Source organism: Gekko japonicus, unplaced genomic scaffold (assembly GCF_001447785.1).
Source record: "Gekko japonicus isolate JY-2015 unplaced genomic scaffold, Gekko_japonicus_V1.1 scaffold604, whole genome shotgun sequence".
NCBI lineage: Eukaryota > Metazoa > Chordata > Lepidosauria > Squamata > Gekkonidae > Gekko > Gekko japonicus.
The window spans coordinates 709,874-737,298 of NW_015175374.1; the positions used below are offsets into that span (position 1 = coordinate 709,874).

Sequence of the window (27,425 nt, forward strand, 5' to 3'; positions counted from 1 at the left end):
CCATGCAGTAATAAAGGAAGTTGTAATGCCGCATGCTTTTATCACTTGCAAACAAGGCAGACGAAGTGAAGCATTGTTAAAGTACCACTGGTGTCAGAGAATTTCATGAGTGGATTTTGCTCTCACTGGATGGAATCCGCGCAGTTTAGAATTTATCAACTTTGCCAAAGTTGCGCTCCTTACTCTTTACACATACAACACACACTTCCACATGCAGTTGCTGGAGTGACCTTGGGTCAGTTACAAGTTCTCTCAGAGCTGTTCTCTCGAGCAGTCCTCAAAAGAGCTCTCTCAGCCCCACCTACCGCACAGGGTGTCTGTTGTGGGGAAGGGAAGGGAAAGGAGTTTGTAAGCCGTTCTAAGACTCCTTTGGATACTTAAGAGCGGGGTATAAATCCAATCTCTTCTCCAAAGCATCAACTTTCTCCAGGGGAACTGGTATCTAATCTGGAGATAAACTGCAACTCCCAGGGATCCCCAGGTCCCACCTGGAGGCTGGCATCCCACGACACACGCACTCTGCCTCTGCCAGAGAAGCAATTACATACAGACTGGCAATGCCCATAAGCAAACAGCTAAAGCCCCATTTTAGCCAGCCCATCCCTTTTACTTAAGAGGAGGATCATGAAGCCAGATTCAATATACAGTGAAGAATCGAGTGGTAAACACTGGCAAGCCGACTACATTGACTCCGAGACTGCAAATTCGACATCCTAGTTGCAGGGTCTGTAGACTAAACACGGGGTCCTCATTGTCCAGCCCATTCATGTGGCTAATATATAGCGCTCCTTTGGACCCGCTCATTTAAGAGCTCTTCGTTCTTCTCAAGAAGCTTGCGCCTGTGGAGGACAACAGAAGCCCTGTTATGGCTGCAAGGAAAGAACAGGGTTAGCAGCATGGTGTGGTGGTCAGACTGGGATCCTGAGAGACCCAGGTTCGAATCCCCACTCTGCCCTGGAAGCGTGCCCAGGTGACTTTGGGCCCGTCGTGTGTTCTCAGCCTAACTTACTTCACAGAGTTGCTGTGAGGATAAAAGGGAGATGGTTGTAAGCCACTCAGGGATTCCCACTATGTAGAAAAGGTGGTATAAATGAAGTAGAATCCCACATTTTGGCCCTACTTATTGTTGGATGCTTTTTAAGAGATCCCACTATCTGGGAAGGGGATGCCAGTTCTGTATTTCAAGTAGGCCAAGAAGTGGCCAGTATTGTGTAAGTCTGAGTGCAGCTTTAGATGTGACTAGCATTTGGTGCAGTACCCCACTTTGGCAGGACAAAATTTACCCCAAAAAATTTTTTTAAAAGCCCATGTGAGCATAATACGTTGGTCAGAATAAGTAGGTGGATGCAGATCCTTTGAGGAATGCAGTCAGCCTGCAGGAACTGAATTGCTCTCATAGAGATTTCTGTCAGTCTGGTGAAGAATACACACAGGCTGTAGAATACACACAGGCTGTAGAATTCTCCTGGGGGACATCTTAATTCCCGGTTTGACCAGGAGCCCAGACTTTGCCTCACAAATGGTTCTAAAAACAGATCCAGGTGTTGGTATGAAGCAGCAGAACAAAGGTTGAGTCCAGTGGCACCTTTCAGACTGACAAAAGTTTTATTCTGGGTATAAACGTGTGTGCACGTACATACACACAAAAGCTTATACCCAGAATAAAAGTTGGTTCGTCCTAAAGGTGCCACTGGACTCAAACTTTGTTCTGTTCAAAAACAATACTTTAAACTGGCTGCTTCTAAGTTGGTTCACCACCAGTGTTCCCTCTAAGCTGCCTTTGAGGAATGCAGTCAGCCTGCAGGAGCTGAATTGCTCTCAGAGAGATTTCTGTCAGTCTGGTGAAGACTACACACAGGCTGTAGTGCAGAGACAAGGAAATAATTCTCCTGGGGGACATCTTAATTCCCGGTTTGACCAGGAGCCCAGACTTTGCCTCACAAATGGTTCTAAAAACAGATCCAGGTGTTGGTATGAAGCAGCAGAACAAAGGTTGAGTCCAGTGGCACCTTTCAGACTGACAAAAGTTTTATTCTGGGTATGAACTTGTGTGTGCACGCACATACACACGAAAGCTTATACCCAGAATAAAACTTAAGGTGCCACTGGACTCAAACTTTGTTCTGTTCAAAAACAATACTTTAAACTGGCTTCTTCTAAGTTGGTTCACCACCAGTGTTCCCTCTAAGCTGCGTTAGTGTGAGCTCGCTCACAGTTTTTTAGTCTCCAGCTCACACATTTTTGTCTTGGCTCAGGAAGGGATGGCTCCAGAGCAAACTCATTTATGCAGCAGCCAGATCGCTCGCTCACAACTTTAAATGCCCGTAGCTCACAAAGCAGAATTGTTGCTCACAAGACTCCAGAGCTTAGAGGGAGCACTGTTCGCCACCTGGCGTTTTGTCCTACCTCAGAGCGACATTTTCTTCCACGAGACTGTTCATGCCGATCCGATGTTTATCTTCAACAACCGCAATCCGTTGCAGGACCGTTTTCTCCATCTCTACCACATTGGCTTTCTGTGAGTCAGGAAAGGGGAAACAAAGAGAAATGAAGCCGCCTTGCTTACTGAGTCAGGCCCTGGGCCTACTCTGGTAACAGCCTTTGAGCGTCTCAGACAGGAAAAGTGCTCTCTCTCTCTCTCTCCCTCTCTCTCTCTCTCTCTCTCTCTCTCTCTCTCTCTGTGCCTGGTTACCAGAGAAGGCCTAAATGTGCCTCATCTTTTACTACCAACATATTTACTATGGGCCCCTCCCTTTTGAAGTGACGGTCAAGGCCCTGTTAGCCGCCAGCTTAGGCAGGCTTATAGCGAGGATTTTGTGGTTTGTGGGGCAAAATTTTTTGGGAGGGGCTGCCATTATTTTTTATGTCAGCTTGGAGAAACCACGGCTGAGGGGTGACATGATCGAGGTTTACAAGACTATGCATGGGATAGAGCAGGTTGAGAAAGAAGTACTTTTCTGCCTTTCTCACGATACAAGAACTTGTGGGCACTCCATGAAATTGCTGAACAGTCAGGTTAGAACAGATAGAAGGAAGTACTTCTTCACCCAGAGAGTGATTAGCACATGGAGTTCACTGCCACGGGAGATGGCGGCAGCTATAAGCATGGACAGCTTCAAGAGGGAATTAGATAAGCACAAGAAGGGGGACCCGTGCCGTGATACTCGTGGGGGGGGGGAGTGTTCCTCACAGCTCCCAGTCTGCAGAAGCAGGAGGAGCTCCACAGGAGGAGGAAGCAGCAGCAGGTGAGCCCAGCAGGCGGAACCATCAGGCCCACCAAGCCTTCTCCCTCCCCCCAGCAGCAGCAGCAGCAAGGCCTGAGGCCCGCCAAGCCTTCTCACTCCCCCCTCCCCCCCAGCACCAGCAGCGGCGAGGCCTGAGCGGCTCACAGCTGCCAGCCCGCCAAGCCTTCTCCCACCCCAGCAGCAGCAGCGGTGAGACAGTTGCCAGGGTGTTCTGTGCGCACGCGCAGGGAATGCTCTTTTACTTTGGGGGGGATTTAAGTAGCCCCTGTATAGTTTTTGGGTTTTTTTTACTTTTCAGATTTTCCTACACACCTGGGGATTGCCCAAAGTGTGCAGGAAAATCTCTTTTCCCCCCAAGTGCCCCCGATGTGCAGATTTAGATATCCGCACAGAGGGGGCAACTTCTCCATATAGATATGGAGCAGAAGTCCATCAATGCCTATCAGCCACAAGGTACAGATAGGAACTCTCAGCCTTGGGCAAGTGATGCCCTGTGTTCTTGGTGTTTTGGGGGGGGGAGTCAACAGTGGGAGAGCTTCTAGTGTCCTGGCCCCACTGCTGGACCTCCTGATGGCCCCTGGTATTTTTGGCCACTGTGTGACAGAGTGTTGGACTGGATGGGCCTTTGGCCTGATCCAATATTGGCTTATCTTATGTTCTTATGTAATCCACCCCCAAGTCCGACCACCGGTGGCCACCCCTCTCCCTCGCCTCCTGCAAAATTGAAAGGGCCGTTCAGCTGCTCGGTAGGGAGCATGTGGCCCACCAATCAGCTGGAGGGCCCTATAAATCTTGCAGGAGGGGAGGGAGAATCCCCCACTTCTTCTCAAAAGCATTTAAAGGATCTTTTAAAATGCTTTTCGGAAGAAGCAGGGGCATGCACATCCGTCCCCACCCTCTTCTCAAAAAACCTTATTCGCAAACAAATCTTATTCTCAAAAAACGTGTGGAGCTGGCCCTTTAAGGAGCCCCCAATAGCCCCACTGTTGCTCCAGGCAAGAGGTTGGGGGAAGGTGGGGTGTGAAGTCGGGTTGCCAGCTCTGGGTTGGGAAATACCTGGAGGTATGCAAGGGGGTGGAGCCTGGAAAGGGTGGGGTTTGCGGAGGGGACGGGAGGGACCTCATCAGGGCACAATGCCCATAGAGTCCACAATCCAGAGCGGCCATTTTCTCAAGGGGAACTGATCTTGGTCATCTGGAGATCAGTTTTAATAGCATGTCTCCAGGGGCTACCTGGGGGTTGGCAACCCTAGTGTGAGCCCATGCTAATAACCTGAGCATAGTCACTGTAACGATACTACAGAAATACACGGCTTAGTGATCCCACTATTACTAGGTAAGTGATGACTTGAATGATGGAGACCAATAGTTGGGGTTGCCGGGTCCTCCCTGGCCACGGGTGGGGGTGGGGTGGTGGGTCAGGTTGCCAGATCCAGGTTGGGCAATGCCTTGAGATTTGGGGGTGGAGCCTGGGTAGGGACAGGGACCTCAGTGGGGTGTCCAAGGCCACAGAGTCCACCCTCCCAAGCATCCGTTTCCTCCAGGGGAGCTGATCTCTGTAGTACGGAGATGAGCTGTATTTCTTGGGGATCCCCAGATCCCGCCTGGAGGTTGGCCTCCCTACCATGAGTGCCTGTTCTTTTGCAGGTACCTGGTGCAGTCTAACAGAAGGAAGGCTAAATATTGGATCACAAACAGGGCAGTTTTTTTATAAAGCCTAGATGGTTCACAGGTGTTACGGGTGAACTTTGTTGCCAGCAGTGCGGCTGCCCGAACCCCCTTGGGTAGGGCAGGACGCAAGTGTGAGTGATAAGACAGTGGGCTAAGGGAGCAGGGAGCTTTTGTGGGACGTGTGGCTTCAGCGGTTGGGATTTAGAACTTAATCTAGCTTGTTCTTCTCCTGTCCTGCTTCCAGAGATTATAAGCACATGGAACTGCCTTATACTGAACTAGACCCTTGGTCCATCAAAGTCGGTATCGGCTACTCAGACCAGTAGCAGCTTTCCAGAGTCTCAGACTGAGGTCTTTCACATCACCTACTGCCAGATCTTTTCACTGGAGATATCTAGGATTGAACCTGAGACCTTCTGCATGCCAAGCGCATGCTCTATCACTGAGCCACGGCCCTCTCTATGAGAGAGTGGTACAATTTAATGCCCTTCAGGCGGTAACCAAGGCACACAGACCTCTGAATAGGAATCGCCCATGGCTCTAGACTCATGTTGCTTAGATAAGGCCATGAGCTCTCAGGGGCCTACGTATCTTCCGGACCGCCTTCCCAATATGCCCCTGGAAGAGCATTAGGTAAAGGTAAAGGTTTCCCTTGCTTGAAAGCCAGTCGAATCCGACTCTAAGGATGCGGTGCTCATCTCCGTTTCAAAGCCGAAGAGCCAGCGCTGTCCGAAGACATTTCCGTGGTCATGTGGCCGGCATGACTAAACACCAAGGAGCACGGAACGCTGTTACCTTCCCACCAAAGTGGTACCTATTTATCTATTTGCAATTTCTTGCTTTCGAACTGCTAGGTTGGCAGGAGCTGGAACTAGAGACGGGAGCTCACTCCGTCATGCAGCACACCCGGGTCTCGAACTGCTGAACTACCGACCTTCCACAGCCGGCAGTTCAGCGTCTTAACCACTTGAGCCACCGCAGCTCCTGGAAGAGCATTACACCCTAGTAATAAGAACCTCCTGGCGGTCCCTGGCCCCCGCCTGGTGGAACTCTCTGCCGGAGAACATCCGTGTCCTACGGCATTTGCTGTCTTTCTGTAGGGCTTGCAAGGCAGAGGTGTTCCGCGAGGTCTCTGGTTGAGGACAGCGACGGTCTGGTACTCGCACCCCCCCTTCCCCCCCCTCCCTCCATATTTCCCCTCCATCCAGGGGGCAGGTAGATACTGAAATTATCTGTCATCTTGGACACAGTATTGTTTTTCTGATGAATTGTCTTAATATATTTAAATGTTGTTTCAATTTCCTTATATAGTGAATCTGTCTTTGACGTAAGCCGCCTTGAGCCCTGTTCCTGGGAAATTGAATGAGGAGGAGGGGGAGAAGCAGCAGCAGCAGAAGATACACAATTTCTCACTACTGCCCTTACACCTTCAGGCTTCAGATCAAAATAACCGATTGCTCAGGGGATCCATAAAATCATTCGGATTTATTAAACGGGGTGGGGAGGGGACTCTTGCTCACTTATCAATAACCTGTTCAAGATCCACAACAAAAGATAAATGGAACATATGGACATAGAAAACGCTGGTGCATAGGAAAATCCCCAAAACAACGTTTGTGTAATACCTTCGCATCAGGACCGATAAAAAATATCATACAACAGGTTGCGCAAGCTTTCATACTTCCCTCAAAATTTTTGTCAGGCTGGGTGTTTGGCAAGAAAAGGCTGCTCTCTGTGTGTGTGTGTGTGTGTGTGTGTGTGTGTGAGTGTGTGTGTGTGTTTATCAAGGCAATAAAGATGAGGGGATTCTCCATCGTGCTCTGAAACATCTTCTTCTCCCACCCCCCCTTTTTGTTTGATGTTGTTATTGTACTGAACATCCAGCCGATGGAGATTTCTGGGGGGGGGACGCCAAAACTTCTATGCCCTTTTGTGATTTTTTTTTAATCCTAATTTTGAAATATATTTATTTCTTTAAAATATTTATATCTCACATTTCCAAAATCTGCCTGAGGTATTACATGTCCGTTTCTTTTTGAATATATGAATGTGGGAAACCTCTGTTCAGTCCTGGACTGAGGGGTCTCATTTCTAAAACACCAATGACTTATTGTGAGGATGACAAAGAAAAAACGGTGTTGAATTTTATGGGCTGGGTACATACTGTGACGATGAATGAGGGAAAATGGTGGTGAATTTTATGGGAGAGGTAAATGCTGTGATGATGAATGAGGAAAAAATGTGCTGAATTTTACGGGCGAGGTAAATACCGTGAGGATGAATACGAGGAAACGGGTGTTGACTTTTATGGGCTAGGTAAATACATGTTATGGGGGTGGAACCAGTGTTGTATTCCATGGACACTAATGAGGCAATGGTCAGTTTATGGACTCAGTAGAACACAAGAGTCCTCCAGATGGCACTGCAGAATTATTTGTGGTCATCCTCATAAGACAGAGCCGCGCTGGATCAGACCAATGCTATGTCTAGTCCAACACTCTGTTTCACACAGTGGCCAACCAGTTACTCTACAGGGCCAAAGTACAGAGCATAGAGGTCAATGCCCTAAATAACAGCACTGGTATCCAGAGGTTTGCTGCCTCCATAGATGGAGGCTTCTGTCAGTCACCATGGCTAGAAGCCATTGATAGACCTATCTTTCATTAATCTTTCTAACTCCCCCTCTTAAAGTCATCTATGCTTGAGGGCATCACTATGTTCATTGGCTATGAAGTCCACAATTTAATTACTCATTAATTAAATAAGCATTTCTTCTTTTCGTCTCTCCTGAACCTATTTCCCAACGACTTCATTGGGTGCCCCCAAGTCCTAGTATTATGGGGGAGGCAGACAAAGCTCTCTCTTTTCCAGGCATAATTTTATAAACCTCTGTCATGTCTCCCTTCAGCTGTCCTTTTTCTAGACTGAAAAGTCCCAGACTCCCCAGTGTTTCCTCACAGGAAAAGTACTCCACCCCCTTACCAATAGCCCACAAACAGAAAGAACAGTGTTGTAGCAATCATGGGTTAAATGTTTCAGAGGGCAGCCATGTTGGTTTGCAGTAGAACAGATTCAAGTTCCAGCAGCACCTCAGAGACCAACAAGAGTTCCAGGGTATCAGCTTTCGAGAGTCAAGTCCCCTTCGTCAGACATGAGGAGAGTAGAAACTGAGATATCTGGGAACTGTTATTCTAGTCAGAAGGTAGGAGCAGTGTTGCAAAGAATGCTTGTAAAGGATGCAAAGGTATGATGCGCATAGTTATCGGCTTGATTAGAGCAGAGGGGAAGTGCTCAAGGACAGAAAATTAGCATCTGTAGAGAGATAAGAATCTTTTGTCCCGATTCAGCCCCTGGGTGGGGTCCATTGTTCCGAACTTGTGTATGAGCTCATGTCCAGCAATCTCGTGTTGTGATTTCCCCTTGAAATTTATTTGTTTTAGGACTGCCACTTTTAATGCTGATAGGGCTTCCTGGGGGCTATCTGCCCCGTTTTGGAGCTGCACATGAGAACAAAACGGCCAATATTGTAATGCCCCTGTGTAGATCTATGGTGCTGCCTCATTTGTTAATACTGTGTACTGTTCTGGCCACCGTATCTCAAAAAGGACACTGCAGAGGTGGGAAAAGTACAGAGGAGAGTGACCAAGATGATCGGGGTATTGGAGCACTTCCCCTAGGAGGAAAGGCTGGAGAGTTTGGGACTTTTCTGTTTACAAAAGAGATGACTAAGGGGGGACATGATAGAGGTTTATCAAATCATGCAGGGGGCGGAGAGAGTTGGCAAAGAGAACTTTTTCTCCTTCTCCCCAAATACTAGAACTTGAGGGCATCCAATGAAGGTGACAGGCAGTAGGTTCAGGACGGACAAAAGGAAATACTACTTTACACAGAGAATGATTAAAATGTGGGATTTGCTGCCAGAGTAATGTAGTGATGGCCACAGGAGAAGGAGGAGATTAATTTATACCCTGCCCTTCACTCACAGAGCAGCTTACAATCTCCTTTCCCTTCCTCTCCCCACAACAGACGCCCTGTGAGGCACACGGGGCTGAGAGAGCTCTGAGAGAACCGCTTTTGAGAGAACAGCTCTGAGAGAACTGTGACTGACCCAAGGTCACGCAGCAGCTGCATGTGGAGGAGTGGAGAATCAAACCCGACTCTCCAGATTAAAGTCTGCACTCTTAACCACTACACCAAATTGACTCTTTAACACCTTTAAAAGTGGATTAGACAGATTCATGGGGGAGAGGTCTATCAGTGGCTACGAGCCATGGCACTAAGCCTCTGAATCCCAGAGGCGGGAGGCAACATCAGGGGAAGGCCTCAGCTGTTGTTGGCCATCCAGAGGAATTGGTTGACCACTGTGTGAGACAGGATGCTGGACTAGATGGACCCCCGGGCTCTTCTTATTGTCTTATTCTGAGCATTTGCTAATTTCTGGAGCTCCCGAACTGACCTGTTAAAAATACTCTAGCCTGAGCCTCAGTCTCAGACCCTCCCGCATCCTTTGCCCCCATCCTCCTGACCACTATCAGACAGTGAGTCCCTCCCTATCAACTTGTTCCGTAACAGATTGGCATCTTCTGACACCTTAAAGACTCAACAAATTTTTATTCTAGCACAGGTTTCCATGGACGAGCCGGCTTCTCCAGTTGCACAGGCTCTAGTTCACAGGAGCTTATGCTGGAATAAAAATCTGGTTGTCCTTAAGGTGCCGCCTGCTGCCTCAGACTAGCCCAAGTACCCCCCCCCCCTCTTGAACTTTCCCCCGGAAGTATTTCTTCCCGGTTCTTCACCTCATGCTGGAGTTCCATCTCTGTGTTGTGAAGGGATGAAGCGATGGCGTTCAGAGTCTCGTTCTTTTCCTTCAGCTCTTCCTCCAGAGACTTTTATAGGGCACAACGACAAAAATGGTGTTTGTTTAATTAATATAAAACATTTATATTCTGTATGCTAACAGTTGCTCAAGATATCGACTTGGAATAATCGCATACGAGACAATAAAAAAGGATTCGGGGTTAAAAACCTAAGTCGGTAACTGTAGTGTATCAAGTCCTGACAAGTCCAGACATGTCCAGGGACAACCGTAGAGCTTCGCTCCAAGAGACAATGGACTATGTGGATCCTAGCCTGCTCCAATCAGGGGGCTAGGTTCCTGGCCGAAAAGCCAATGGGACTCTCGGCCACTGTAAATAACCTATTGGGAAGTGGAGGTGTGTTTTGGGTGGTGGTTTCTTGGGGAATATAAGCCGGCCTGCGAGCCAGCCAAAGCTGTCTTGTTCCTGACTGAATAAAGTACGCTTTGCTGAAATCACTCTCCGTCTGCGTACTTTTCAGTAACGCCATCAAAAACCTAAGCATGTTCCTTCCACCCGTCGTCTTGCAGAAGCATCTAAAGGCCAAGAGGAAAGGGGAGAAGTGAACCACTTTGGGGGAGGTCATACCACAGAACTAGGACTGCCGCTGACAAAACCCTGTTTCTTAAAACTCAGCCCCCCAGAAGGAAGGCCCTTGGAACAGGACTTCATGTAAGATCTTTGAAAGGCAGTTTTATGCATTACTGTCATTTACAGTTACCCCATTTGTTTGTCACACCTTTTCTTCTCCTTCACCAGGGAAATCTGAATTAGAGCACATACCCTTTATCCCTCTCTTTTCCTAAAGCTGGATTTATTCATAGAGGTCATGTAGGTTTGCCTGGAGACCTGGAGACCTTCCACTATTAAAGATGATCTCTAGATGACCGAGATCGGTTCCTCTGGAGAAAATGGCTGCTTTGGAGGGGGGGCTCAGGGCAGCGGCCATGGTTACCCTACAGCCAGGACCGCCCCTGCATAGACTTAGAGTTCATCATCCTTAGATTCCATTTCTTACTGCATCAAGGCTCTGTTGGCTGATTTCTTTAAAAATTTGGTAGGCCAACATTTTGGTTGAAAACAACCTGACAGAACTTCCTGACAGAGCAGTTCCTCAGTGGAACAGGCTTCCTAGGGAGGTGGTGGCCTCTCCTTTTTTGGAGGTTTTCAAACAGAGGCTAGATGGTCATCTGACAGCAATGCAGATTCTGTGAACTTAGGCAGATCACGAGAAGGGAGGGCAGGAAGGGCTGCCTCAGTGCTTAGTTCACGTGGCTCTTTCTTACCCGCCCAGGGAAATGCTGATCGCCACTTTGGGGTCAGGAAGCAATCCTGGAGGGTTTTTTGTCATCTTCTGGGCATGGAACAGGGGTCACTGGCGTTGTGGGGGGAGGTATTTGTGGATTTCCTGCATGGTGCAGGGGGTTGGACTAGATGACCCTGGAGGTCCCTTCCAATAACAGAATGACATATTTTAACAGAAACCACAAGAAATGAGGGTTAAAAGTTATGTCCTACTGTGACGACGTTTCAAGAATTTACACAACCTAGTTCAAGAGGAACCACACAGATGTAAGTTTTTTTCTAATTCTTATTTTTAAAGAATTAAACATTTGGTTTAGAATTTATGTATGTATCTCACTGAGAATCCTGCCTTCCTAGTCCACCCGGTAGCTGCGGGCTGGTTCATGAAATCATAAAGGATTTTAACCTACCTTGTGTAGAGCCTTGTGACTCCATCTTTGTTACAGGCTGGTGCTGGAGTTCTCTGAGGGGATGGCATCAGGCCGCTCCCAAGAGTTTCCCTCTCATGCTTGTTAACAGTTCTTATCTAGGAAGCCTGATTTGTTTTCTCTCACCACTAGATGCCAGGTGCGAGATGGCCTGACATTCTAGCTTGATTAACGATTTCTTGACTGGTAGCCAGACTTTAGGGTATAAGATGCTTAGTTTTAGCCAGGGGTCATTTCCTAGAAAAAGAGGGGCAGGAGCTCATTTGCATAACTCAATTTCATATGCCACACTCCCTGACAAAGGGCAGGCATGTTTAAAATGAGTTAAGGCATATGAAAATGAGTTTAAATCCCCCCCTTCCCCGAGTCTCTCCCCAAAAGCGGAGGGGCTCAGAGGGAAAGGCTGGCATGTCTGCCCACCTCCCCTCCCCTCCCCCTCCCCAGCCAACCTGCCATGGGGGACTGGCTGCAGAGGGGAAGGGCAGGGAACCCAGGCATTTAAATCCCCCCATCCCTGAGTCTCTCTGCGGGCAGGGGGTGGGGCCACAGCTCCTTACTGCCGGAGTGCTGTTCCGGGGCGCTCTGGCAGGAAATGACCCCTGGTTTTAGCTATGTATCTCATCTCAAATTCTGGCTAAGTTTCACTGTGCACGTGTGTGTTTGAGAGCCAGTGGATGGGAGCTTAGCCTGCTATTTCTGTAAGCTTGACCACTGCTTATTAAAATCTCCTTGTAAGCAAACCTGGATCTTAAATATTGTTTCCTTGGGATTTCTGCAAACCTGGAGCTCCTGGCCAGAGCCCCAAACACCTTGTTTGTTTTGAACGCTAAAGGGAACCATTCTGTAGTGTATTCTAATTGACTTGAATGCATGTACTGAATGTAACGTGAATCATCTCATTGCCATCTCATGATAAGCTTCGTCCTGGGCTAGGCTCCCAATGTAACCAATAGGAACACTAGCCCAGGAAGCAATATCCAATCACCATGAAGAAGCTCCCTGAGCGGGAACGTTCGTGATTGGCCTTTATAGGTTCAACCTTATTGGTTGTGAAATGTACAGTAGGCGTGGCTATATTAGCCGGGAATGTTTAAATACAGAGCAGCTGCTATGTTAAAGCTGTTCTGGCTGACTGATGTTGTACCGTGTTGGAGAAGTATTGAAGTTGAAGAATAAAAGCCGCATTCTTGCTGAAATCACTCTCCGACTCTTTGTTAAGCTCACGACTTAACACATTCACTTCGTGGAGTGGCTCCTTGTTGATTCTTAAAAGACATTCTGATAGGAACTGTTTGGTTCTCAACGTGTGCTGTCCTCATGGGGGGGGCAGAATGTCCTACAGATTCTTTGTAGAGATGCTTTTCATGCACCTGCCCAAAACGGTTAACCATACTTACATCAATCTTCACGTTCAAAACTCTTATCTTTTCCAAGTCTTCTTCATGTTGCTTGAGAAGACCCTGGAAAAGGGAAACTGCTGGAGAGTGATGTAAGAAAATTAAAATTCAGCAGACACAATCCTAAATTCCTTTGTTGGGCTCGCTGTGAGTCTGGGGATCATCACATATACTTCAAAAAAATCATACCTTGACTGACGCAGCACAAAGACACTTATCTATTTAATTAATTCCTTTATGCCCTGCCTTTTCCCAAAATGGGGACCCAAAGTGGCTTAAATAATTATCTTCTCCGTTTTATCCTCACAGCAACCCTGTGAGGTAAGTTAGGCTGAAAGAGTGCAACTAACCCAAGGTGACCCAGCAAGTATCCATGGGCCGACTGAGGTTCTGAACCTGAGTTTCCCAGATCCAAATCTTCTTAACCACTACACCACACTGGCTTCCACCAGATACCCAAATGGATGTGTTCATTAACTGCATGAAAATCCCATTTTGGTGGCAAACTCTTCTTTCTGGTTTCCATACACTTTCCCCAAGGACTTTAAACATATTGAAGACTTCTAATGATGTCTAAAATAGAGGTGGATTCTTCTGAGGTTTGCCCCCAACAGCACCTGTGAAGAAATGCATTTCTTCTTTGGAGGTTTGAAAGGAACAAAACCTTCCCTCTGAGTTTTAAAAGTCCCCCCCCCTGCAGAGAACAGACTGGAAGAGGGGGGAGGCAGTCTAATTGCTTTCCAGCTTACCTTCATACAAATGCTAATAACTCTAGCAGGAGAGATAATGAGTGGGTCAAGTTCTCCCCCCTTCCCCAAGCAGGGAACAGAGGTTTGGAGGAATTAGATACTAGAGAGGCTTACAGGAAGGAAAATGCTAGAGATGTCAGTAAGCGCATCGCTGTCCTGGCCTGACCGGGTCTGTGGGTGGGGAGAAAAGAGTTGATAAAAGCTCCTTGCAGCAAGGAGGAGGTCTCTTTTGTGCTGGGTCCATTAGGGGGACAGAACTCGTAACTGAGGTGTGAAGGAGACAGCCATTGACCATGTGCTGCCCCAGTGAGCTACAGAAAGCTTCAAGATAAATGAAACTCTGTACAGATCTGTAACTTCCTAAACTTAAGGAGCCTATCCTATTTTAACATCTGATACGGCATGTATAGAGAGAGGGACAGAGGTGACCAGGTGCCCTGAGCCTGCTCGCGGGGAGGGCGGGATATAAATGGAATAAATAAATAAATAATAGGTGCTGGGCAGCAGGAGACACAGAGGCAAGGCTTCAGGAATTGTGAGGGGGAAAAACAAAGGCCCAGGAGTAGTTTGTGGGAACATGGCTCCCATGTATTGAATACTGGAATACGAACAAACCAAAGGAGCGAGTAAAAGAAAATATTTTGAGATATATTTGAATATCAGATTGATTGAAAAATATTAGACAAACACCTTCATACAACTTTCTCCCAATCTGGCTCCCCAGTCCTAGAATACCTGGTGAAACAAAAAGAAATTCCTCAAGTGGTCAATGACGTGTCTCTTGTAAAACAGTTGTAATCCTCTAGGCAAACTACTTTCCTCATCTACGTTGTATTTGTTAATTATACCAAATGCCACCTGTTATGATAATATATACTACTGTTTTTGTCTTGATCTGTATGTGTCCGAAAATATGTACTATTTGCGATACTGCTGTATTATCACTAAAACTAATTTTTTAAAAAAGAAAAATATTAGACAACAGCAGGCGTAAATTTCGATCCAAACATAGTATTAGTAGCAGTCTAGATAATAGATTTTAAGACTTTGGATTTGAATCTCTGTTTTAATTTATATTTTGCAAATTGAATTGGATGCATGATAAATGGTCAATGAGGAGGAGGAGGAGGAGAAAGGAGAAGGAGAAGAAGAAGAAGAGTTGGTTTTTATATCCCGCTTTTCTCTACCCTGAAGTATCTCAAAGCAGCCTGCAATCGCCTTCCCTTCGTCTCCCCACAACAGGCACCTTGGGAGGCAGGTGGGGCTGAGAGAGTCCTGAGAGAACCGTGACTGGCCCAAGGTCACCCAGCTGGCTTCAGGTGGAGGAGTGAAGGAATCGAACCCAGAGGTCATTTCGGGGAGGATGGTGGGGGATCGCAGTTCCCCCAGGTGAGGTACGGGGGGGCGGGGCACATGACGAAGCCCCGCCCCCTGCTTCCGGCCGCCCCGCTTCCAGGGCCATGGAGGGCCTTTGCGGGGCTTCCTTGTACTCCCGCCAGCCTTGCAGGTCCACCGCCGGGCCCCTCATGGGGCTCGGCAGTGGAGCTGCAAGGCCGGCAGCGGCGGCCGGGACCGCTGGGGGCGGGGTGTGTGGCCTTATGACACACTTCTGGTGATGTCAGGGGGTGTGGCATATGCTAATGAGTTATGCTAATGAGTTCCCCTAGCTCTTTTTCTATGAAACGACCCCTGGTTAGAACCCAATTCTCCAGATCAGTGTTTGCCACTCTTAGCCACGACACCATGGCAGCTCTCATGTTTTTTCTCTCTGTGTCTTTTATTGTTCATTGTAATTTACTGGTTAATGACATAAGAAGATATTGTTCGTTGATGTAAGAAAACTAAGCACAATAAATGGTTTCTAGCTAACACTAGCTAAGTACTGGAAAAGCGAAAAGATACCAGACAGATGGGATTTCATTAATAAAACAACTGAAGTGATTGAAATGGATAATCTAACACAAAAAAATCCACGGAAATATGAATTCAGCTTTTAAAAAAATTTTGGTCAAATGTTTATAAATGGGTAGAATTGAATACTTAAGTATTCTTAATACCTGTAAATAATTGTTCAATTAGTACTTTAGAAGGTACAGAGGACGGATCTGCTTTTATGTGGTATAGCATAAGTTCTATGTTTTGTTTTTTTGGTTGTGGGGTTTTGTTTTTGTCTGTGTATGTGCATAATAAAGAAAGAAAGGGGAAAAAATGGTTTCTTTAAAAAAACTGAGGTAGGGAACAAGATGATGTTCCATGGACTTCCAAGGACGCGACTCTATTTTAAAGACCCAGAAGGGCCCCTGCAAAGTGCTTATCACTGAACGAGCACAGGTTTTGCTCCGTTTGAAACCGTACCTCTTTCTCTTGCTGTAAAACCTTCTCTACCACAAAACTAGTCCCCTGCATCTTCTTCTGGGTTTCCTCCAGCTTCATCTCAAACTCCCTCGTCAAGGACTGCTCTGAGAAAAGCATAAATATTTTGGATCTGTGTTAGTCACGAACAGACGGGTGGAGAGTCACAGAAACTCTTGCATGTTTTTGCTGACCTCTCCTCTGTCATTTTGCAACGGGAACTGTGTCTAAGACCTGCCAGCTAGGAGAGGAATGGCACAGAGGCTGTCCTGTAAGAACCTGAGTGACGTAGTAAACCTATTTGCGGTATACTTCCTCAACTCTCCCTCACTCCCCCTTCCCATCCCTCTGCTCAAACTAGTAGCCATCCAGATCTGCTCATTTAAATTAAGAAACAAAAATTGACTTGGAAACTGCTCACACGTCTCGTGTGTAATATGTAGTTTGGCTGCCACTAAGGTGGGAAAACTGAGTCTGGGCATGTCAGTCCAGCAGGTGAGTAATCACGTGATAGAATACTCCTCTCTGTGAAAAGATTATTGGGTGCGCTCACACACAGAATTAGCCGCGCCATAGGCACTAATGCCGGGCAGATTTTAAAGGCGCGATCAGGTGAGAACATCTGCCAGGCGTCCCGCACCCGTCGGCAACCCGTTTTGCTCCGCCGCAGAAGTGGAGTAAAAAAACACTAGGGAAAGTCCAGTAGCTAGGGGCCAGGAATGGACTTTCCCCTGTGTGATCGCGCCAGTGTGCTCTCATGGCGTTGGGATGGCCTGATTGGGCCATCCTGATGCCATGCCGGTTTTCCCCCTCGTTTCAGTATGTGCATCATCGCACACTGCATAGGTGTTGTGTCCGTGGACCGCCACTAGAGGTCTACGTCCTGAGTCCCCTAGCTTGGCTCCTAACACAATAGGGGCCAAGGATCCTAGTCCACCTTTTAGTCCACCAATAGGAACTTGGCAGGAGATTCAAACCCTCCAGTAGGACTGTGGGTGTGTCTCGGGGGGTGTATATAGTTGGCCCTTGCTGGCCAGTTCTTGTTCTTGTGTTGTATCAAATAAACATGACTTGCTCAGCATATCGTACTCCACCTCTTCATGCATCGAACCCAGTACTTTTCAATAGGGAACACTTAGTGCAGAGATGCAAATCATCGATCCCCCGTTGAAGCGCACCGGAAACACGCAGCCAAAAAAACCACCCCAATTCACCCACGGGTGCGTCTGATCACGCAGTGGCGGGCTGGGCCTCCCGCCCCCCACGGCTGTGTGGGTGTGTGATCGCACAACTGTGGGTCAATATCCTCTGGAGGGAATAGCCTCACTCCTCCCCCCCCCGCATTATCTCGTGCGTGTGACCGCAACCATTGTGTGTGTAAAGTGTTGTCAAGTTGCAGTTGACTTACGGTGACCCCCAAAGGCAAGAGATGTTCAGAGGCAGTTTGCCATCGCCTGCCTCTGTGTTGCGACCCTGGCCTTCCTTGGTGGTCTCCCATCCAAATACTAACCAGGGCTGATCCTGCTTAGCTTCTGAGATCAGACAAGACAAGACTGAAGCTAGCCTGGGCCATCCAGGCTATGGCAAAAAGATCCTTACACAAAGAAAACTAGCATTTCAGAGCGAAGAAATAAGCGAAAACTCTCCTTCCTAAAATGTAACTTATTATTTATGCATTTATTTTGCTTCATTTGTACCCCGCCTTTCTCCCCAATGGGGACGCAAAGCGGCTTAACTCTTTCTCCTCTCCTCCATTTCATCCTCACAACAACCCCGTGAGGTAGGTTAGGCTGAGGGAATGTGACTGGCTCAAAGTCGCCCAGTGGGCTTCCATGGCATGAGTGGGGATTCGAACCTGGATCTTCTAGATACTGCAGCGACCCTCTTAACCACTATGTCACACTGGTTCACCATATTTATGTGTATGTGTGTTTAATGCAAGAGCACTGACCACAAAAGGCCACCGACGGCAGTCTGAAGTAACATAGCCCAGACATTAGCCTTGCCATTTGCCTACATGTCAGTGAAACAGTAAATCACCGTGTACAATTAAACAATATTTGTTGGGTTTTATATGCAATGTTGAAAATTCAGTTATTAACAATAACACTACAATATGTGATATAAAGCTTAGCAATACATACAAAGTAATACAGCACTAGTTACAGACAAACGACGGAGTTCTAGTACACTATCCGTTTGCGTGCCCTTCATCAGGTTTGTCATTCTGTACTTATTTCTTCATTAGAATGAAGTGCTGCAAGCTGCAATGGAGTGCAACATGCTTAATAACCAAAAACATAAGAATTACTCTAATATACAGAGGAGCATTTTACATTTCACCACAGCTAGTAGCCATTGATGGACTTATCCTCCATGATTCCATCTAATATAAGAACATCAGCTGTAATACCAGGAGATCTCCTCCCCCCACCTGGAGGCTGGCAACCCTACTGAGGGATGGCAGGAGGGGGCTCTGCAGTGGGAAGGGGCATTCAGCAGAAATTGCTAATTGAGTCTGGATCCAACCCATAAGGTTGTTCCATCCTCAGAATGTATTGCTGTCAGCCCACAGTTCAGTGACAGGGTCTTTTGGGGACTGAAGCTCCCAGAACCAGAGCATGGGGGTGTCACTGGTATCCTATTAAAACACACACACACACACCCTCAATTGCACTCCTTAAATGGGAATTATGAGGATAATGTTCGACAAGGAATCAACACTCTCATGCTTCGTGTTGGCCGTATCTTGTTTAAGCCACCGAGGATCGAGTTAATGAAGGCATCCCAACACACAAACGGCCCTGACCACGATAGCCCAGGCAAGCCCCGTCTCGGTCAGTTCTCGGAAGCTAAGCCGGGCCGACCCTGGCGAGTACTTGGAAGGGAGTCCTCCAAGGAATACCAGGGCAGGCAGTAGCAAGCCACCTCTCTGAAACATCCTAGCCCCACTAGGGGTCGCCAGAAGTCACTGTGACTTCCAGGCACGCGAGCACACACACACACACAAAATGCAAGAACAAACCCAAATGAACACACAAAAAATACATGTCCATTCTGAATGCATGTATCAGAGAGGCCCATGCCAAGCCAAAATGTTCGAATAATCAGAAATTCAGATAAATGAGGAAAACTGTTTAAGTCGACGGTAGCACTAGATGAAGGGCGACGGGGAGGGTCGTTCAGTTCAGATAAAGATGTCAGCAAAGACTCACTCTGCTGTAACAGCGCCTTCTCTCGCTCCGTCCTCTCGCTCTTCTTCCACTCCGCTTGCCTTCTCAGCCACTTTTCCTCCATTTCGTCAGAAATGCTGTCCTACAAAATGGGAAGGGAGACTGAAGGCTTGCCAAAGATGCCTGTGCGAAATCCACGTCCGCCTTATGCTCAAAGTTCGTGGGCCAGCAAACCAGAGGAAAACCCCCACAAGCTTAGCTGTGGAGTCTTCTGAGCAAAAGTTCTACTTTGTGAGCTAAGGGCATTAAAGTTGTGAGCGAGCAATTTGGCTACTGCATAAATTAGTTTGCTCTGGAGCAATGTTCCCTCTAAGCTGTGGAGTCTTGTGAGCAAAACTTCTACTTTGTGAGCTACTGGCATTAAAGTTGTGAGCGAGCGACTTGGCTACTGCATCAATTAGTTTGCTCTGGAACCCTCCTTCCTGAGCTAAGACAAAAATGTGTGAGCCAGAGGCTAAAAAACTGTGAGCTAGCATTCACTAACTCAGCTTAGAGGGAACACTGTCTGTGACCCTGCATCCATTCAAGAAATGAGGAACGTCTAGGCTGAGTGGGAAGATTCTTCAGAGCTATTTCATCTCCAACGCAGGAGCGTTTTCTGAAGAAAACTGCAAACACTCTTGAATCAAGGTCCCAATAAGACTGAAGAATCTTGGGGTGGGTGGGGGATGAGTAAGGACAGACAAGATGTGGCATGTGAGTTCCGTGACTGATACTACCAGCCCACAAACACTTTCCTGGGAGTAAACCCCACTGAATAGACCTAAGTAGGATTTGGAATAGACCTGTTTAAGATTATTCTCTTCATTTGGTTTGGTGTGGTGGTTAAGAGTGCGGACTCTAATCTGGGAGAACCGGGTTTGATTCCCAACTCCTCCACATGCAGCTGCTGGTGTGACCTTGGGTCAGTCACAAGTTCTCTCAGAGCTGTTCTCTCAAGAGCTGTTCTCTCAAGAGCTCTCTCAGCCCCACCTACCTCACAGGGTGTCTGTTGTGGGGAGGGGGACAAAGTCATATGCAGTTAATGATACATTCCCTTCTCTTGGAAGCGCAGAACAAAAATTTGGCCACCATTTCCATAATCACTGAGGAGCCAGTAGAAAGTTAATAAGGTCATTTAAATCTTACCTGGTACACACGGAATGCATTCTTCAGATACTTGTATTCCTTCTGCATGCCGCCTGAGAAAACAAAGACACGGATTAAGCATGTCACACACTCCGTCTTTTACACTCCGTTAAACTTTCCCTTTTCATTTGGTTCTCTGAAGGATGGCCCAAAGCAGCTGGACAGTCATCAGTACGGAACCCCCTCATAAATTAGCACCAACTCTGATTGAAATTATCAGAACTTAAAAAAAAAACACACCAAAAACTTGGCTCTCCCTTCTAAAATTCTCTTTCTTTTGGGTATCCCCCACCCACATTTGATGGCAATCGTGTGTTGAGTGAGTGTGCAGATTCGTGCACTTGGGGGTACGCACTCTACAGCCCTGTGTGGGAGTCTCTGAACGTAAGAGTTTGCTCCCCCACTTACTTGGGATTGTCCTGTCCCAGAAGTCTCCAACTGTTCACTAAGCAGAATGGGAGAGCTTCTATGCTGGCTGGGTTGAATTCTGTACCATCACAAATGATGAATGGTCGTTATAAGAAGGTGCCCTATTCGGAGAGGATTTGCATGTGTGCTTTCGGGAAAATTGATACACTGGAATGTCCCTTTTTCTGAAATGTGAGGGATTTCTGAATTATCTCACCCCTAGGTGGGATGGTAGGTGCATCAGTGGGAGTAAAACTGGGGAGACTTATGGCTGGGGTGGATTTGGACGTCACTTTGGCTATTGCAAATTCTTTTCATACGTTATAGCAGGTAGAAAATGCTGTTCAGATTATTGTTTAGCTTGGTTTATGCAGATTCTAATGTGGCACTGTTCAAAACCTATAGGTTAAATGAATATTATCATTTAAGGAAGAAAGGAATCTCTGAACTGGTGGATGGATGTCGTAAGAACATAAGAGAAGCCATGTTGGATCAGGCCAGTGGCCCATCCAGTCCAACACTCTGTGTGCCACAGTGGCCAAAACCCAGGTGCCATCAGGAGGTCCACCAACAGGGCCAGAACTTAGTAAGCCTTTCAACTGTTGCCCCCTTCAAGCACCAAGAATACAGAGCATCACTGCCCCAGACATAGTGTTCCACCTATACCTTGTGACTAATAGCCATGGAGCATCACTGCCTCAGACACAGTGTTCCACCTATACTTTGTGACTAATAGCCACGGATAGACCTCTGCTCTTAAGAACGTAAGAGAGAAGCCATGTTGGACCAGGCCAGTGGCCCATCCAGTCCAGCACTCTGTGTCACACAGTGGCCAAAACCCAGGTGCCATCAGGAGGTCCACCAACAGGGCCAGAACTCCAGAAGCCCTCCCACTGATGCCCCCCAATCACCAAGAATACAGACCATCACTGCCCCAGACACAGTGTTCCATCATTGGCCCTCATAACAAATGAGTTCGATACCTCTGGGTTAGAGGGTCAGACTAGGATCTAGGAGACCCAGGTTCAAATCCCCACCCTGCCATGGAAACTTGGTGAGTGACCCAGGGCCAGTCACATGCTCTCAGCCTAAACAAGCTCAGAGGGTGGCTATGATGGTAACCCAGAGACCGGTGAACGCTACCCTGAGTTCCTTGCAGGGAGGCTGGGCTTAAGATATTGTAAGTAAGTAAATAAATCTCTGCCTGAGGGATGGATTTCCCCAAATCAGATGCCTCTTGGCTCTTGTTGGCTCCCCTTCAAAAGCCAATTTAAAAGTCATGCACCCTTTTTATGGTAGGTGGAGGCAGGGGTCATTTCGTAAAAAAGAGGTGCAGGAGCTCATTAGCATAACCCATTAGCATAACTTATTTGCATATGCCACACCCCCTGATATCACCAGAAGTGTGTCAGAAGGCAACACCCACTGCTCAGGCTCCACTGGACTCTTTTGGATTGCTAGCTGATGGGCGGGGGGACGTGCGGATCTGTCCTCACAGAGGAGGGAGAGCTTGTACCTGAATAAAATTTAATCTTAAAGGTGCTACTGGACTGTTTTGGACCGGGGAGCCGGGGAGCTCTGCAACTTATCTGGCTGCTTCTTGCTCTGACTGAGGGCTGCTGGGAGCAGGGGGCGGGGCTTGTTGCATGTGCCCGCCCCCTGGGCTCTTTACTGCCGGAGCTCCGCTCCTGTGCGCTCCTGCAGAAAATGACCCCTGGGTGGAGGGAACAATTGGGGAAGGAGAAGCGGCAGGAGGGGGTTGTGCCTGCTCATCTCTTTTCCCATCTGCCATTTCTCTGCTTTAAATTGCTCTACCCAAGGGCCTTCTCACTCATTTAGGGTCTCATATAGTTGGGATGCCTCACACTCTGGAGTACAGATTCAGGTGGGTAGGCGTGTTGATCTGAAGCAATAGAACAAAGTTTGAGTCCACTGGCACCTTTAAGACCAACAAAGTTTAATTCCGGGTCTAAACTTTCAAGTGTGCGTGCACAATTCTTAAGTACACATGCAACACAAAAGCTTACACCAGAATGAGACTTTGTTGGTCTTAACGATGCCAGTGGACTCAAACTTTGTTCTGCTCTGGTGTATAGAAAGATTGGGAAATTGTTGAACACCCTGGCCGTCTGCAGCTTCTCGGGTTCCATTTGACACCCCTGAGCGTACACACACAGAGTCTGAAACAGCTTCTTCTGCATATAAAGGAACACTGGGGCGGTGTGTGTGTGTGTGTTTCATGCACGTGTAATGCATGTTCTGGCCCCAAGTCATACTCAGTTTCTCTTGTGCGGTTGCCCTCTCCGTCCGTAGCTCTTTCTTGTACTGCTCTTCCAAAGCTTCCATTTCCGTTTTATGAAGCGTTTCAATCTGCCTGCAAAGACGACGTACAAAATGAGGACAGTTTAAAAGCTGGGAACCAACTTCAGCCTCCTCATTTCCCTCCCTGGCATTTTGTAGAGTTTTGACTGGAGGAGTGAAAAGCCTTGAAAAATAATAAAAAAACACCTTCAAGCGATCAGTGACATAGCCAGTAGCCAGCCCCGTAGCCAGAAATTTTGGGTTGGTGGGGCACGGGGAAATTTTGTGGGCAGCAGGGAAGGAGGGAGAGGGGAGGGAGAGGGACCCCCGCACACCTTCCCTGAACTCCAAGTGGCGATTGCGCTGCTTGGAGTTCAGGCGTGGGCAGCCCCGCTTGAAAACACCATTTAAAAGGAAGGCGTTGGAGTTCAGGGAAGGCGTACGGCTGCCCCTCTTCCTCCCATCCTGCAAGATTTAAAGGGCTCTCCAGCTTATCGGCAGGCCATGTGCTCCCGCCAATCAGCTGGAGGGCCCTTTTAATGTCACAGGAGGGGGGAGGGGAGGGGGCACCAGCAGTTGTGGGGGGGCGCCTCACATTTGAGGGGGCAGAGCCCCAAAATGCCCCACCAATCCAAATCCTTCTGAGATCGGGAGCCGCTTCTGGTAATTACTACTTGTCATTCACCTGCAGCCCGTGGGGCAGGGGAGGCCTTAAAAATATTTTTGAATAAAAATAAACATGCGCAAGATACCTGACTTTACTTTCGTGTTCTGTCTGCAGTTCGTTGCATTTTTCTTCCATCTCATTCTCCAGCTGGGAAAATAAAAAGACAACTCCTCTTTCTTCAAAGGTACCAAATCATGCCATGAGTGCTCTTTATTGCGCATTCCCAGAATGCTTCACTTCATGTAGCGGCTCTTTCTGATACAGCAGTTTTTACTCCAGTACTTTACATTTCTCTTTAGGGGGCCCTTCCTTCACTTAAAAACACTTTCTCTGTTGGAAAGAGAGTTTGAAAGCACCTTCCTTTCACAGTTCCTCTCAAAACCACTTGACCATGGTGTGTCTTGTTGAAGGGACTCACCTGCTTGTGGGTTGTTTCGTGATCTCGGCGCAACTGCTCCATAATGCCTGTGAGCTCTGAAATCTGTTCCACTAAATCGGCAACAATGTCTTCCCTGCAAGAGAACATGCCAACGTTGTTGTGTCTACACCACGAAATGCTGCATCCTGACGCCAATCGTGTTGAAATGACTCACAGTTGCTTAGCAGAGTGGACTAGGCTTACAGCGTGGCAGAGCGAATCTGGTCGGTACGTAAGCTCTTCCAGAACAAAGTTACACGGAGCCATGGATGAGCCCTGCCCCACTCCAGGAGGGTGCCAGACCTCCCCAGACCCCCAACCCCGGTGTGCCTCTCTTGCAGCGGTGAGGAGACGACTTTCTCGCAGCAGTGGGAAAGGAAAGGAAAGCTGCCCTGCTGCTTCTGGTCAGTTTCACTCCCTCCACCCCCAATCAGCATGTCTTCTCTCTCTCTCTCCTTTACTATCCCCCACCCCACAGTAATCTAATTAAATTCCCCACACCTGCTCCCCTTTCCCAGCGCCCCTGCCCCACCAGCCAAAAATTTCTGGCTACGGGGCTGCACGGAGCCTCTTTAGCTTTGTAAACTAATATGAGCTCTAGACTTCAGAGGAAGATTACAAGAGAGTCAGAGAGACAGGTAGGCTAGGACACTAAACATCCTTTCCTTCTCTCTCTGATGCGATCCTTTTCACATGTAGATGGCTACTCTTAAGGAAACTTCCTTCCTTCCGGCCTTACACCTTGTCTCCACACACAATGCTGGATTCCTCCATCTTACAATAGATAGAGGGGGTAGCAGTATGACAGTAATAATTACAATAGAATTACTGCAAAACGTGCAAACATTATAGAATCCAATATAACATGCAGTCAAAATGTAATCAATCCATTGTTTTAATATCTTTTCAACTGTGAAGACGTCAAAGATGAAAAGTGAAGACGTCAATGAAGAAAGAAATGGACGAACTTCCCCGGAGTGACCACTCGTTTCGAATTTTTCTTTTTCATACATAAGATCTCAGCTCTGCATCCGCATAATCTCTTTCTAGATCCGGGTTAGATTTTCATACAAAGAGCCTGATGTGAGCTACTTTTGAAGCATTTAGGAACTAGAAAGAGTCCAATTTGGAAACCTTGTGATTATGCGGATGCAGAGCTGAGATCTTATGTATGAAAAAGAAAAATTCGAAACGAGTGGTCACTCCGGGGAAGTTCGTCCATTTCTTTCTTCATTGACGTCTTAACTTTTCATCTTTGACGTCTTCACTGTTGAAAAGAGATTAAAACAATGGACTGATTACATTTTGACTGCATGTTATATTGGATTCTATAATGTTTGGACTCCTCCATCTTGGCACCACGAGAGTAGGACACGCATCCTGCATCTCCATCCATCTTAGTTAGTTAGACTAGATTAGAATCCTATCTTTCCACTATTCTGTGTAGAATGGAGTTTTTTAAATGAAAGGACTCATGTTAGTTTACAAAGATAAAGAGGCTCCGTGTAACTCCGTGTTGCACACACTGACCAGGTGCGCTCTGCTGCGTTGCAATCCTAGAGCAATCTGCTAAACTACTGGAAGTAATTGCAACAAATCGTACTGTGTCAGAAGGACCAACACAAGAGTGAGCCGATCAGGAATTACCACAAAATGTCTCCACTGAATTCTGGTTTCTGCCAGTCACCAGGGACGGTCTTCTGTCTAGTGTTGCCAACTCTGGGTCAGGAAATTCCTAAGGATTTGGGGGTGGAGCCTGGGAAGGGCGGGGTTTGGAAGGAGAGGGAGCTCAACAGGGGTTAAAGACACAGAGTCCACCTTCCAAAGCAGCCATTTTATCCTGGGGAACTGACGTCTCTAATCTAGAGATCTGCTGTAATTCTGGGAGATCTACAGGCCTCACCTGGAGGCTGGAAAACCCATCTTCTGCCTAGTAGAGTGAGTGAAAAGGGGGAGTCTGCTAGAAGAAATGCAACCACCTCTCCCCGCCCCCCGAGATTTATCTGTCCTCCTTTATCATTGTCTCGCACCAGTTTTGTTCTGTTTTGTTTGGTGTTCTGTCAGGGTTCGATAGTCAGGTCACACAACACAGCACTTCATAAGAAGAATTCGGTTTATTGGTACACCAGGACTATGACACATGTACTGCTTGTGAATGCCCGGGAACAGTATGGCACCAGGCACCCTGAATTATACTAGGATCAAACACTCCCCCTTACAAGCTGAAGCCAATAAGCAAAGCTCGCGCGCAAGGGGAAAGAAAGCGGGCAAAAAGCAAAAGCCGTAGGTTACCAGCAAAAGCCGACAGCAGCTGGAACATCCCAAGGTCAAGAAAGTAGATAATACCCAGACAGTGAAACTCTGTGCGTAGCAGGCAGAGCACCGTGGTTTCCCCCTCCACACATTCCAGCAACATGGCAGTGTTAACTGACACGTTCCCTCATCAACCCGCCCTCCTGTTTATAAATACGCGCGTGTGTGTGTTTTAAAATTTACTTTAATGATTTTCATTGTCTGCTTTTTCATTGTCTTTGGCCAGAGTAACAATGTGCAATACCCTGTGTTATAAAGTCTAGTTAAAACAGTATCTCAGAAGAAGGAATCACCCTACAGTACTGTAGGAAGTATTGGAGGAAAAGAGTGAAAATGAAAATTGGCAGAGTGGGTGGGTAGGAAATATTACTTACGTCTGCAGCTTAGGTGGAGTGCTATGGGGGAATTAAAAGAGAGAGAGAGAGAAAGGATGATTATGGAATCATTTCAGGCAGTAAAACACATTCACGTTGTAAAGCAGCTTTAACTTTCACACTAAGTTTGCAAAATCTGTCGACACTTGTCTACACTTATCACATACAGCAATGTTATCCATTCTTCCCTTGCAGGCAGGGTGTGTGACCCTCAGTCAGGAGTACACCACATAACATGATAATCCTGAAATGTGTCTCCAGGTTGCTGAAGCCTTATTGGGAGAATTCCTATTAACAGTCATGAGGACAGCATCAGATCTGTAAGAAAGCCAGCTGATCGTGATGACCAAACACCTAGAGCTATTCTGTTTCTTGACTAAGATCTCTGTTACCGAACAACTCTTATTTATTTATTATAACAGGTCCCATCGGGCAGGAGGAAAAATACAGAAACAAAACCAAAAAGAAGCCAGCCAGCAAAGCAGAATCTGGTTGTTCTGACGTAATACAGAAGAAGAAGAAGAAGAAGAAGAAGAAGAAGAAGAAGAAGAAGAAGAAGAAGAAGAAGAAGAAGAAGAAGA

At 47.2% G+C, this 27,425-nt stretch overlaps 1 protein-coding gene across 1 annotated transcript in view; it reads right to left on the reverse strand.

Annotated features, from left to right (window-relative positions):
* Nucleotides 1-725: 725 nt before the first annotated feature.
* ALS2CR12 (amyotrophic lateral sclerosis 2 chromosome region candidate 12) overlaps nt 726-27,425 on the reverse strand; it is a 39,163-nt gene continuing 12,463 nt past the window's right edge. Inside the window, exons 2-12 of the mRNA XM_015425514.1 lie at nt 26,845-26,865; nt 24,158-24,251; nt 23,825-23,886; nt 23,048-23,145; nt 20,364-20,416; nt 19,218-19,317; nt 16,006-16,109; nt 12,902-12,964; nt 9,712-9,801; nt 2,407-2,516; nt 726-839 (exon numbers count right to left, since the gene is read on the reverse strand). Of these exons, the coding sequence (XP_015281000.1) occupies nt 773-839; nt 2,407-2,516; nt 9,712-9,801; nt 12,902-12,964; nt 16,006-16,109; nt 19,218-19,317; nt 20,364-20,416; nt 23,048-23,145; nt 23,825-23,886; nt 24,158-24,251; nt 26,845-26,865 (862 nt within the window). The 3' untranslated portion in view covers nt 726-772. The remainder of the gene's footprint in view (nt 840-2,406; nt 2,517-9,711; nt 9,802-12,901; nt 12,965-16,005; nt 16,110-19,217; nt 19,318-20,363; nt 20,417-23,047; nt 23,146-23,824; nt 23,887-24,157; nt 24,252-26,844; nt 26,866-27,425) is intronic.